Genomic DNA, 13,653 nt, shown 5'->3' with positions numbered 1-13,653 from the left:
ATCCACTCTTTTTTAAATAGTATTGTCTTTTGTATTGTCTGAGCTTTTAACTTCGACAAGTTATAAGATGGTGTTATTGCATAATTCTATTGGAGATCCTGTGAAGCATGCTGAATTTGGAAAAATATACAAGGTGTAAGTCATTTATCTATGAAAATCCTGTAAAAATGATCTCAAAACATTGAGAGCATGTCCTGCTTTATTCTTCTTCAAACTATCTTTTTAGTGAAATGGTACTTGTATGAAGGCAGATCCATACTGCAATGTGCAGGGGCTGGGAGAGATGTTCTGGTATCTTCGTAATTGTAATTGGGTTAGTATGGGAAACCATACTGGTTCAGATCTATCAAAGCATGGAGGAATTGGCCTGTGTTGCTCAGTTTAACCTCTGCCAGTGTATGTAAATGCCCATCTCCCAGATGGGGAAAGTTTGTTTTGTTTTATGTTGCTTGCATTTGGGTTATGTTAGTTCATTCACTTATGGTCTGTTTTCTGCTCTCTTACAGTCACTCTGTCCCACATCACACAGCTGGTTCTCAGTCACAACAAGCTCACAAGTAAGTACACTTCTTGGTGGCTAACACTATTTTCTAGAAGCCTCATTGCTACCACGTAAACAACATTCAAAAGTTGCCATTGGTGGTGTTCCATTTTATTTATTTAGCATCAATTAGGCTATGCTGTTTAGAGATGGTGGCAAGGCCCTTGTCCTAAATAGATCATTTAAATAGTTGCATTACAGGAAATGGATGGGAAATGTAATTTAGCAGTGTTGTTCAGCTGGTCTCCTTAGTTTTTGTATTTTTGTTTTTCATCCTCCATTTGTGAGGATAAGATCCTTAACTGTGATCTTATTTCCAACCCATCCATTTAAAATTTCTTCTGCTTCTGCCCTGTCTGTAAGCTTCCTACATCTCCAGAAGTCTTTTTTAAAGTATATTTGCTTTGTTTGATTAAATGTGAAATACTACAGTGACCATGCATGTGCAGTGTTAAATGTTTAACTTCTGTTGATTTTGTGTGGGTTTTAAAAGAAGAAATGAACTAAAGTCTAATTTTGTCAATGTATAAAAAAGACCTGCCGTGTTGCAAACTTTTGAGGGAAGGGACTGCATCTTTGTGTCTGTACAGCACCTAGCACAATCTGGCCTCGATCCTTTGGATGTTTGTCAAATAGTAAATCAGTACTGCAGTAGGGGTCAAATGACATAAAAAAATCATGATAGTAACTTAGCCTTCTTAAACATGCATTTTCCTGTCATGGGTGGGGAATGCCAGACTATTTCAGGGGTCATTGTAGGGTAGAAGAAAAGCTGTGGGACCCCAGACTCACGCCGCCCTCACACTCCACAAATGTTCTGCCTTATCTGCAATTAAAATTAGGTGGCTGCTTGGAAGTCACTCTACTTCCATACTGTTGTGACCACAATGTAATTTGCTCTGGGAGCAGTTCACATGTACAGGAGTGCAGGTTCAGATGTCGTCATGCCAGTCCAGTCAAGTTTTCTTTACTCCTTTGGTACTCAGCTGGGCCTTTGAAGGCACTATTGTGCATCTCTCCCGCTCCCAGGTATGTGCGTTCCATGGAGTGTGGAGATGAGGAATTCAGAGCTTCTATGTGATGGAGGAAGGTGGAGTCCACGCAAATATGGTGGACGGGAAAACACAATTGCCAGGGAAGGAGGACAAGAGAGAAACTGGATGGGAGGGGGCAAAAGGGGGAGATGGTTACTGTGTTCACACTTGGATGGGGATGAAGTGGTGTGTTAGTCCATTGCAAGGAGGTGCTCTAGCATAGTGGTTCTCAACCAGGGGTACGCTTAGTCTTCCAGGGGGTACATCAACTCATCTAGATATCTGCCTAGTTTTACAACAGGCTATATAAAAAGTACTAGCAAAGTCAGTACAAACTAAAATTTTGTACAGACAAAATGAGAAAGTAAGCAATTTTTCAGTAATAGTGCGCTGTGACACTCTTGTCTGATTTTTGTAAGCAAGTAGTTTTTAAGTGAGGTGAAACTTGGGGTACAGAAGACAGATCAGACTCCTGAAAGGGGTACAGTAGTGTGGAAAGGTTGAGAGCCACTGCTCTAGCAAAAAGAGGCTGGAAATCACTGTCACAAACCCTTTAAATTGTCTAGCTCATTGAATTTCAGGAAAGTCTAAATTCTTCAAAATCTCGTAAGTTATGTTCTTAATACCTAGGACTTGCCTAAAGGAAAGTTCTTTTTCAGATGAAAAGGGGATTATGAGGGCTGTGAGGATGTAATCAGTTGTGTGTTGTCCTAGCATGTAGAGGATAAATATATTTTTGAATGAGAGTACAGTTATATTTTATTTTTTAAGATGTGGCATTAAGGTGTGTAAAGGAATATGGGTGCCAATAGACAAGTGTATAGTTGCTATAAATTTTTAGTGGGCCATTTTCCTCATAGCTAGTGTATTAGGAGAATCACGGAAACTTGAGTTCTGGTCATATCGTCTCCTCCATATCTGCCTGCTGCTTTTGTCCCTCTTCTTACCTATCCCACCTGGATCCCAAGGAGATCTCAATATTCTTATATAACCTTGACCAGAGATTTCATGCCCACATGTGAAGACAACAAAGGACCTTTCCTCAGATCCCTGTTTCAAGAAAGGCACAGTGCCTCACGGTGGAATTTTGCCCCTTATGCCATAGATAGCTGATGAGTAAGGCTGCGAGTTTGTCACAGAGGTCATGGAAGTCACAGATTCCATGACTTTCTGTGATTTTTGCAGTGACCGGTGCACCTGGCTCAGGGGCAACTCAGGCAGCCCCAGGTGCACCAGCTGCTGCTGGGGCAGTCTCAGCCCCCCGCAGCGCGCAAACCCCCTCCCCCACATCCAGCAGCAGGGTTTGGGTGTGGAAGGGGGCACCGGATGGGGTGAGGCCACCTCTGGGTGGTGCTTCCCTGGGGGCCTCCCTGGAAATGGTAACATCCCCCTTGCTCAGCTGCTAGGCGGCGGCATGGCCAGGCAGGTCTGTGGGCTGCCTCCGCCCAGAGCGCTGGCTTCGCAGCTCCCATTGACCAGAAGATACCAATAAAATGGGGTAAAAAGAGTAGATTCTACAAACTCTGACTTTTAAATCAAAGGGTTGTATGAATATTAACGGGTGAGTGTCCATTCTTCCATTTAAGGGATGCTGTTGACCTGTCGGACCCTAAAATGTTTCTTATAGGAAGGTAAAGGCCAAGAATCTTCCCCAGTGGGGTATAACTAATATTCTCCAACGTTGGAAGTTACCGCTCTTTTTTTTTTAAAAAAAGAAAAATAAATGTTGAGTTGAAATAGTGTCTCTCCCTTTAAAAAAGGCCAAATTTAAGATTCATATTTTTGTATCTGACACTCTTGACCTAATCCTTTAAGCGATATAATTAATTGTCTTAGTAGATTGTTCTTAAAATGACTTGGGAAAACAGTGGCAATGACACTTGATAAGTTTCACTAAGGTCATATTAGCATCTTTTACTAGTTTTCTGTCATATAAATGAATGTGCTTGCTTCTGTTTTTCTACTGCCTGTAGTAAATATGTCCGTTTGATAGAGTAAATACATATAAAAAGTAAGTGGATGTGAGTATCCTTCTGCAACCAGTATCTTATTTTGCCAGTCAACACTACTAAAATTAAGCAAAGCTTCTGAAGGTAGATAACGCCATTAAATCCCGTTATGCTGATTGCACTGCTCTGAATATTTTTACTCCCAGCATGTTGCCCTTTTGCAGTTAACTTCTTAGTGTGCCATTCACATTGCTATTAAGTTTGCATTTACCTTCCTGTAAATCATTCTTTATCAAAGGTACGCAAATCTGCATTCCATTGATTGAATAGCGTTGGTTGGTTGAATCATTTAGGGTTTGTCTGCACGGCCAGTTAATGTGTAATAAGCCAGGGTGTGAATGCACAGAACACTAGCGTGCTGTGCACTAACTGCGTGGATCCTGCTACTGCACACTAAAAGTTCAAATAACCAGTGAGGTCTACGCAGCCATTGAGTGCATGGCAGGCTAGTGTGCTGTTCATTCACTCCCCGGGTTGCCACGCAGTAACTGGCCATGTAGACGTTCCTCAGTAAGTGTACACAGATTTGGGACAATTGCCATTCCAGTTTCAACTTGCTCTGCCACAAACTTTAGTAGAAGGGGAGAAAAAGGAGGCATCTGTCCCTCCTCTGACTGTGTATCTGTTGGGCCAAATGCCTTTCAGGTGTAACTCATGCCTTCATTGGTGTTACACTAGCGATTCATTTAGCTAACTCTGTTATAACATCTGAAAACACTGATGTAAAACGGATCTTGTTTCTACTGTATTGTCCTTTTTTGTTTCTAGCCATAAACCTTGTCCCTTACTGTACAATATTCACTTTAATTAGGTGTCTAGTCCACTAACCCTATACAATTTGACTTATCCAGACTTCAGCTTGAAGCTGTTCTAAAGCCATCTGTAAATGTTCATTAATAGGTGAAATTGAGAAGCAGGTTTAACATGGGCATGACTCTAGATATAGGTTTCAAGGGAAATAACTAAGCTACTTAGCCCTGGTCTACACTATGAGTTTAGGTCGGATTTAGCAGAGTTAGATCAATTTAACCCTGCACCTGTCCACACGACAGTCATTTGTGTTGACTTAAAAGGCTCTTAAAATCAATTTCTGTACTCCTCCCCAAGGGGATTAGCACTGAAACTGACATCGCCGGGCCGAATTTGGGGTAGTATAGACGCAATTTGACGGTATTTCACTCCGGGAGCTATCCCAGAGTGCTCCATTGTGACCACTCTGGACAGTACTGTCAACTCAGATGCAGTTGCCAGGTATACAGGAAAAGCACCGGGAACTTTTGAATTTCATTTCCTGTTTGGCCAGCGTGGCGTGATGATGCAGATCTCACCAGCAGAGGTGACCATGCAGTCCCAGAATAGCAAAAGAGCTCCAGGGTGGACTGAACGGGAGGTACTGGATCTGATCGCTGTATGGGGAGACTAATCCATGCTATCAGAACTCTGTTCCAAAAGATAAAATGCCAAAATATTTGAAAAAATCTCCAAGTGCATGAAGGACAGAGACTATAACAGGGACCCGCAGCAGTGCTGCATGAAAATTAAGGAGCTCAGGCAAGGTTACGAAACGGGCAAACGGCCACTCCGGGTCAGAACCCCAGGCATGCCACTTCTGTGATAAGCTGCATGCAATTCTAGGTGGTGCCCCTACCACTACCCCACCCCTGTACATGGACTCCTGCAAGGGGGGAGTCTTATGAAACAGGGATAAGGATTTTGGGGATGAGGAAGAGGAGGAGGATGAAACCGTACTCCCCGACAGCCAGGAACTGTTTATCACCCTGGAACCAATACCCTCCCAAGGCAGGCTCCTGGACCTTGAAGGCAGAGAAAGTACTGGTGAGTGTACTTTTTAAAATATAATACATGGTTTAAAAGCAAGCGTGTTTAATGATTAATTTGCCCTGAAGACTTGGGATACTACTGGAAAAGTCTGTTAACGTGTCTGGGGATGGAGCGGAAACCCTCCAGGGACATCTCAATGAAGCTCTCCTGGATGTGCTTCCAAAGCCTGTGCAAAAGGTTTCTGGGGAGGGCAGCATTATTCCGTCCTCCATGGTAGGACACTTTACCACGCCAGGCCAGTAGCATGTAGTCTGGAATCATTGCATAACAAAGCATGGTAGCGTATGGTCCCGGTGTTTGCTGGCATTCAAGCAACATCCGTTCTTTATCCCTCTCTGTGTTATCCTCAGAGTGATATCATTCAAGGTTACCTGGTTGAAATAAGGGAATTTTATTAAGGGGACAGTCAGAGGTGGCCGTTCCTACTGGGCTGCTTGCCTGTAGCTGAAAAGAAACCATCCCCACTTTTAGACATGCGGTGGGGGTGGGCCCATTCACACTGAGCTGTTCGCATTCGGCTGGCAGGGATCTTCCCTAATACTAGTCACGTGGTGGGAGGAGGGGTGAAGTGATCATCTCAGAGAATTGGTTGGGGGTGGTTTAGTTGGGTTTGTGCTGCACGTTAACCTGAAAACTGCAGCCCCTTCTTTTAAATGGCCAACCCAGTGGGTGCTTGGTATAGGAAAGGAGGGCACTGCTGTTTGAAACTATTCACTGTGAAAGAGTCTACCCATTGTTCTCTAAAATGTCTTTTTAAATACTGCTCTTCCTTTTTTCCTCTGCAAATGGTTCAACGCTTCCCCTATCATCTCCATTCCAGAGGCTAGCACAGATAAGAAGGCAAAAAAAACACACTCGCGATGAAATGTTCTCTGAGCTCATGCAGTCCTCCTGCACTGAAAAAGCTCAGCAGAATACGTGGAGGCAGACAATTGCGGAGTCCAGGAAAGCAGAAAATGAACGCAAGGAGAGGTGGCGGCAGCGTGATGAGAGGAGGCAATGCTGAGGCTACTGGGGGATCAAACTGATATGCTCCAGCATATGGTTGAGCTGCAGGAAAGGCAGCATGAGCAGACCGCTGCTGTGTAACCGCCTGCCCTCCTTCCCAGGTTCCATAGCCTCCTCACCCAGACACCCAAGAATGTGGGGGTGCCCTCCAGGCACCCAACCACCCCACCCCAGAGGACTGCCCAAGCAACAGAAGGCTGGCATTCAGTAAGTTTTGAAGTGCAGTGTGGCCTTGTCCTTCCCTTCTCCTTCACTCCTCCTGGGTTACCTTGGCAGTAATCCCCCTATTTGTGTGACTAATTAATAAAGAATGCATGAATTTGAAACAACAATGACTTTATTGCCTCTGCAAGTGGTGGTCGAAGGGGGTAGGGCGGTTGGCTTACAGGGAAGTAGAGTGAACTAAGGGGGTGGGTTTTCATCAAGGAGAAGCAAACAGAACTGTCACACAGTCTGACCAGTCATGAAACTGGTTTTCAAAGCTTCTGTGATGCGCAGCATGCCCTGCTGTGCTCTTCTAGCCACCCTGATGTCTGGCTGTGCATAATCAGCAGCCAGGCAATTTGCCTCAACCTCCCACCCCGCCATAAGTCTCCCCCTTACTCTCTCAGATATTGTGGAGCACACAGCAAGCAGTAATAATGGTGGGATTATTGGTTTCGCTGAGGTCTAAGTGAGTCAGTAAACTGCGCCAGCACGCTTTTAAACATCCAAATGCACATTCTACCACCATTCTACACTTGCTCAGCCTATAGTTGAACTGCTCCTTACTACTGTCCAGGCTGCCTGTGTACGGCTTCATGAGCTATGGCGTTAAGGGGTAGGCTGGGTCCCCAAGGATAACTACAGGCATTTCAACATCCCCAACGGTTATCTTCTGGTCTGGGAATAAAGTCCCTTCCTGCAGCTTTTGAAACAGACCAGAGTTCCTGAAAATGTGAGTGTCATGTACCTTTCCCGGCCATCCCATGTTGATGTTGGTGAAACGTTCCTTGTGATCCACCAGTGCTTGCAGCACCATTGAAAAGTACCCCTTGCAGTTTATGTCCTGGCTGCCCTGGTGGTCCAGTCCCAAGATAGGGATATGCGTTCAGTCTATCGCCCCACCACAGTTAGGGAATCCCATTGCAGCAAAGCCATCCACTATGACCTGCACATTTCTCAGAGTCACTACCCTTGATATCAGCAGCTCAGTGATTGCGTTGGCTACTTGGATCACAGCAGCCCTCACAGTAGATTTGCCCACTCCAGATTGATTCCTGACTGACCAGTAGCTGTCTGGCATTGCAAGCTTCCAGAGGGCTATTGCCACTCGCTTGTGAACTGGGAGGGCTGCTCTCATCTTGGTATTCTTGCGCTTCAGGGCAGGGGAAAGCAAGTCACAAAGTTCCATGAAAGTGCCCTTACACATGCAAAAGTTTCACAACCACTGGGAATCATCCCAAACCCATAACACTATACGGTCCCACCACTCTGCTTGTTTCCCAGGCCCAGAATTGCCATTCCGCTACATGAGCCTGCCCCATTGCCACCAGGATGTCCAAATTGCCAGGGCCCGTGCTTTGAGAGAAGTCTGTGTCCATGTCCTCATCAGTCTCGTCACTGCGCTGCCATCTCCTCACCAGGTTTTGCAGGTTCTGGTTCTGCACGTACTACAGGATAATGCACGAGGTATTTACAATGCTCATAACTGCCGCGGTGATCTGAGCAGGTTCCATGCTTGCTGTGGTACGCTGTCTGCAGGAGAGCAGCATTGCAGCAGAAGTGGTGGATGACTGTGGTTAGCAGGCCTACTGCACCGTCTGCTGCCAGCAGCACCAGGACACAACAGCAGCTGTGTTGGTGAGCTAAGCGGGCTGCACGCTTGCCATGGTATGGCATTTGTAGGAGAGCAGGAAAGCAGAGTTGAAGCAGGAGCCCATGACAGCCAACATGGAGAAATTCGCTATCGAGATAAGCAGGAGAGCAGAGTTGCAGCGGAAGCGGTGGTTCAGTGATGACGGTTAGCAGTCCTCCTGCACCCTCTGCTGAAAGCAGTATGGTCCCCGCATGGAAAAAAGGCGCAAAACGATTGTCGGCCGTTGCTTTCACAGAGGGCGGGGCAACTGATATGTACCCAAAACCACTTGTGACAATATTTTTGCCCCATCAAGCTTTGGTAGCTTAACCCAGTATTCCAGTTGGTGGCAGAGACTGTGTGGGAACTGTGGGATAGCTACCCCCAGCACACTGCGCCATGAGTGGATGCTAGCCATAGTACTGTGGACACATTCCACCGACTTAATGCACTTAGTGGGGACACACACAATCGACTGTATAAAATCACTTCCTAAAAAATCGACTTCTGTAAATTCGACTTAATTTCATAGTGCAGACATACCCTTAATTAAATGTTTTTTCCATCTAGTAATCCTGTAAATGAGGAGAGTCAAAACTTGGGTAACTCTAAAGATCACAAGTGTCATCGTAGTATCTGTAAAACCTACTTGGAAGAGACCAGTGTTAGCAGCAGTTCAGTCAGTGCTCTCCCACCTAAATTGATCGTGCAGGGCGGATGTACCACATGCGTGCTCCATGCTTGCGATGCAGTCTGCCCCATTAAGTGCCCAGCAGCCTAGAACAACCTGAAGCTTCTGCAGGGCAGTGGAGGTCGGTTCCAAAGGAAAGCTTGAATATTTGCCTCTAGGAGTTTCTGATCAAAGCAGGATTATAGTTGAAGAGATTGGAAATTTAACCTAAATTCACACCTCCACAGCAGCTCTGAGACAGCATGGTCGTGACCTGTGGAAGAATGAATGAAATTTGGGATATCCAGGAGGTAAATTGGGTGGAGAGAGGAAATATTGTGAGCTGCTGTGGGCTTATAGACTTTTAAATGCTAGGCTTCAGGAGGAAATGGGAAAAGGAGTAGTCATCAGAGGTGATTTACAGGGAGGACGCGGGATTAGGTAGCTCTAATAAATTTATTTCATTTGGGTTACTAGTTACCTTGTTTTTGAGGGAAGAGCTTTAAAAGACAGGGGCCTAAAACAGCTGCATCATGGTAGACTGGCGAATGGGGTACCTTTTCTGGGCCTCAACTGTAATCAGTGGGTCAGATACAAAGATGTATTGTGGCCCCTTTATGCCATTTGGACATCATAAAAGGGCTGCTAATCTAGGTGGAGCCTAGCACCTGCGGAATACTTCTGGCATAAAGGTGTTCTTTGAGTGGCACAGAGCTGGCACGATAGCTCTGTGCCATCTCCTTTTATAGCCCCTGAGTTGGTTGTATGTCAGAAAGGTGAGGGCATGGTTAGTGCCCGGTGCTCTCTTTTGCAGTGGAGAATAACCAGGTTCTGGGGACTATTGCTACCAAGTGTAAGGGAGTGCAGCCCTGGAGCTCCAGTCTTTGGAGGGAGAGGGTCAATCAGAATCTGGTCATTAATAAAGGAGAACTGTGGACTATACTACTGGTTTTCAAACTGTGGGTCACAACCCAGTATTGGGTCGTGGAATACAAGGCAGTGGATCGTGTCTGCTCTTGTCAGCACTGCCAACGGGCCCGTTAAAAGTCCCATCGGAGGTGCTGTCCGGCTAAGGCAGGCTAGTCCCTACCTGTTCTGACACTGTGCTGCGCCCCAGAAGTAGCCAACAGTAGGTCTGGCTCCTAGGTTTAGGGGGGCAATGGGGCTTCGTGCACTGCCCCTAATACCGGCTCCTCTCCTGGCCAATGGGAACTGCGGGGAGGGGGTGCCTGCGGGCGAGAGCTGCGTGGAGCCGCTTGCATACCTCCGCCTAGGAGCCAGACCTGCTGCTGGCCGCTTCTGGGGCGCAGTGTAGTCTGCAGTGCTAAGAAAACATGCCTTAGCACCCTCACTGCGCCGCTGACCGGGAGCCGCCCCAGCCCTGAGCCCCCCAGAACCCCTTCCTGCACCCCAAGCCCCCATCCCTGATCCTACCCCAGAGCCTGCACCCTAGCCCTGAGCCCCCTCCTGCACCCCAACCTCCTGCCCCAGCCCAGAGCCCTGACCCCCTCCTGTGCCCCAGCCCAGAGTGCCCTCCCACACTCTGAACCCCTCATTCCTGGCCCCACCCTACAGCCTGCACCCCCACCCTCTGCCTCAGTCCAGAGCCCCCTCATTTCTGGCCCCACCCCACAGCCCTCATGCTTGCACCCCAACCCTCTGCCCCAGCCCCTCCCACAGCCCAAATCCCTCATCCCCAGCTCTGTTGGGTCGCGGGCATCAACAATTTTCTTCAACTGGGTCACCAGGAAAAAAGTTTGAAAACCACTGGACTATACAGAATTCTTTATTAACATCCCAATATAGACATTCATTGTTAACATTCCTGTTTCTTAAGGCATAAGTGATTTTAATGAATCAAAAGCACTTCATTAGTGCAGTTGGAGGGAAAGTATGGTCAAAGGTTTCCAGAGCCCTGTAATCATTAATTAGCCCCAAACCTCAAAGTTCCATAATTGGGGAAAAATCCACCTTTAAAACAGGTTTGAGTGTTAAGTGTCTTCTCAGTTAGTAGTAATGAAGTTAAAAAAACAGATGAAGTGGACAGTATCTCTTCAATACGTGCAAGCTGTCTTTCATGGTATTGAACATATGTTTTTCACATGAGGAAGATCTTCTATTTTAGGGATATAGGGTAGGTCACAGTTAAGTTACCTGCACGCTAACAGCTGTATTAGTTATCACCTTATTGTAAGTAGCTATTTTATATCAAATTTGGGTCAAATTTTGGACCCAATCTACTTAAAGAAGTTTCTGCCTTTCTTCTAGAGCCTGTTTAAAGGTAAATCCAGTTGGTACCTCAATAATACTGCAACTGTCCCGGTTTGCTTTTCTATTTTGTGCTATTTCTGTTTTCTTCTGGAATCTCTGAATCTTTCTTCCCTTTAAATAGAAGTGCTGCTTTTAATAGATGTCTTATTTGCCATTAGAGGTCACTGTTGAGATACCTATTTCTTCAGTTTTCTCTTGAAAGAGAAGCAAACTGTGTGGACCGTAGGAATTTGTTACAGAATATTTGCCTGTGGACCCTCAGACAAATGGAGGTGCTGATTCCTTGGAAATCTTAGGCCTAGTCTGTAGACCACAGCTTGAAAACCACTGCTGTAGATGAGTGACTGCCTCACCTCATCCCCTGGTGACCTCACCTTGGTTTCCCAAATAAAATCCACAAAGGATTTTTCTAGTCCAATCACAACAGCCCTCCTTGGGGTCTGTGTTATTCACTTTAAGTTCAAAACTAAACCCACAGGGCTTCCCTCCAGTCTTGAGCTGAGTACAGCCCAAACTTCCCTCCTCTGGACAGAGTCCTTTCTGCCTTAGCAGGCTGCTCCCAGCCCTTCCTAGTTTGAGCAATTCCCCTGCTCTCATGGTCTTCCTTGCAGGAGCCTCTCTGCAGCCCTGCAGTTTCACTACACACTCCTAAGCTCCCCCCCCCCCCCCCCCCCCCATTGCAGCCACCTTCTGGTCTTTATAGGAAACTTCTTGTTTCCCCTCATGTGGGGCTCATGATGTAATCAGGATTGGCTTGGCCCTGGGCGCTCCAGCCCAGAGGGCAAGCCACCCTGTTGCAATTAACCTGTTGCATCATGACCTGCTCCTGCACTTGAGTCTTCAGTGACTAGTCATCTGAAACTTCTCTGTTGCCTTCTTTCCTTTTTATCTGCTCTCCGACTCTCTTGCTGAGTCCCTCCACTACGGTGTTTCTGCATTTCTTGTCTTATCCCCTCCTCTTCCCTTGTCACCATTGAAAAGTCTTCTGTCTTGTATGCTGTCTGTAATCCCTCCACCTGTCTCCTTGATTCCACCCCCTCCTGAATACTAAGATCCCTTAATCACTTTCACTTTCTTCCTCAATTTCTCTCACCTCTGGTTCCTTCCTTTCATAGTACAAGCAAGCTCTCTGGCCTCGATACTAGGAAAGCCATCCCTTGACCCCACTTGCCTTTCCTGCTGCTGCCCACTTCTGAACTAATAAAATGTGCCATTCACAACTACTTTCTTGAGATGCACTCAAATTTAATCTTGGCTCCCTTCTGCCTGCTCCACTCCTTTTGAGACAGCTCTTGTCAAGGTCTCTCTCGTTCCTGTTGTGTTTGACACGATCATTCCTGCCTTCTCAGTATTTTGTTGTGCTAGTCTTCCGTGACATTCTTCTCCCCAAGCTTAACCTCTGTGGACATTTCTTTGGTGTCTTTCAGTGGATCTTTCAATGAAGTTTCACTGGTGACAATTTCCTGTCCTTGCCTAATGGTACTAGGGGTTGGCTCCATTGCTGCTACACTGATGGCAAAAATTGAGGCCAATTCTAAAAGTAGGCAAGGACTTTGCCAGTATGTACCTAGCACTGTGGGACATCTGTCCAGTTTGGTCCTTTGGGGTGGCACCACAATATAATTTATAAACATTGGCGAATATAGTTGTATTTGTGACATAAGGCTCCAACAAAGGAACTGTGTTTTTATTAATGCAGTGTGCAGTGGGACGCTTTGTGGGGGTAGTGACTAAATGCATATGCTAAACTTTAAGTGTGTGATGTCTGTTTTCTTGAAAATTGCAGGTTAAATACCATATTGGCTTTTGTGTTCATCGCACTAAAAGAAAAACTTGACCCTGTGATGTGGTACAGATGGTAGAACTTTCACTTTTATTTATTTATTTTGACATGAAGCAGGAGCTTGTAGAAAGAAACAGATGAATGGCACACATGTGAAAGAGTATTGGGTTCCAAGGATATGAAATTACCCAAATTTTTACGTGTATAAATTAAACACAAAATACAATGTCAGTAAATTTTCATGCACATGGTATGGAACCTAAGCTGATTCTACATCACTGGGAAAGAGGTATATGATGATATTTCCTATGTATTTACTATTATACTTTGACTTTTCAGAAAAATTTAGTTTGATATTCTTGTTGCAGGTGCCGTTTCTAAAAATTAAAACTTCAGACACATTAGTTCAATCCTTCTCTTTTTGTAAGTCAGTATAAAATCTAAATATTTTCCTGATTCTGTATTCAAGTACACCTAAAGATGAATGTGTGTCGTTTCACAGGCAGCTATTTAGAATCGGCGTATAGTATGATAAATACATTTACGATAAACAAAACTATTTCTCTCCATCTCCATGTGTATGTCCAGGTTATAGAAAAAGTAAACCATTGAAAATCCTAATATTGTCAAGTACAGACTACTTTGAGTTTCCCACTTC

At 45.5% G+C, this 13,653-nt stretch overlaps 1 protein-coding gene across 2 annotated transcripts in view; it reads left to right on the top strand.

The window, feature by feature from the left end:
* RSU1 (Ras suppressor protein 1) overlaps window positions 1-13,653 on the top strand; it is a 180,642-nt gene that overhangs the window by 25,488 nt on the left and 141,501 nt on the right. For both annotated transcript variants that reach the window (XR_006289061.1, XM_037890783.2), the window contains exon 3: window positions 507-557. Coding sequence is in view for 1 of the 2 variants with exons in the window: in XM_037890783.2 (XP_037746711.1) it covers window positions 507-557 (51 nt within the window). In the remaining variant the exon portion in view is untranslated. The remainder of the gene's footprint in view (window positions 1-506; window positions 558-13,653) is intronic.

The sequence above is a fragment of the Chelonia mydas genome, chromosome 2 (genome assembly GCF_015237465.2).
Source record: "Chelonia mydas isolate rCheMyd1 chromosome 2, rCheMyd1.pri.v2, whole genome shotgun sequence".
NCBI classification, from domain to species: domain Eukaryota; kingdom Metazoa; phylum Chordata; order Testudines; family Cheloniidae; genus Chelonia; species Chelonia mydas.
This window is presented reverse-complemented; position numbering and strand designations above follow the sequence as displayed.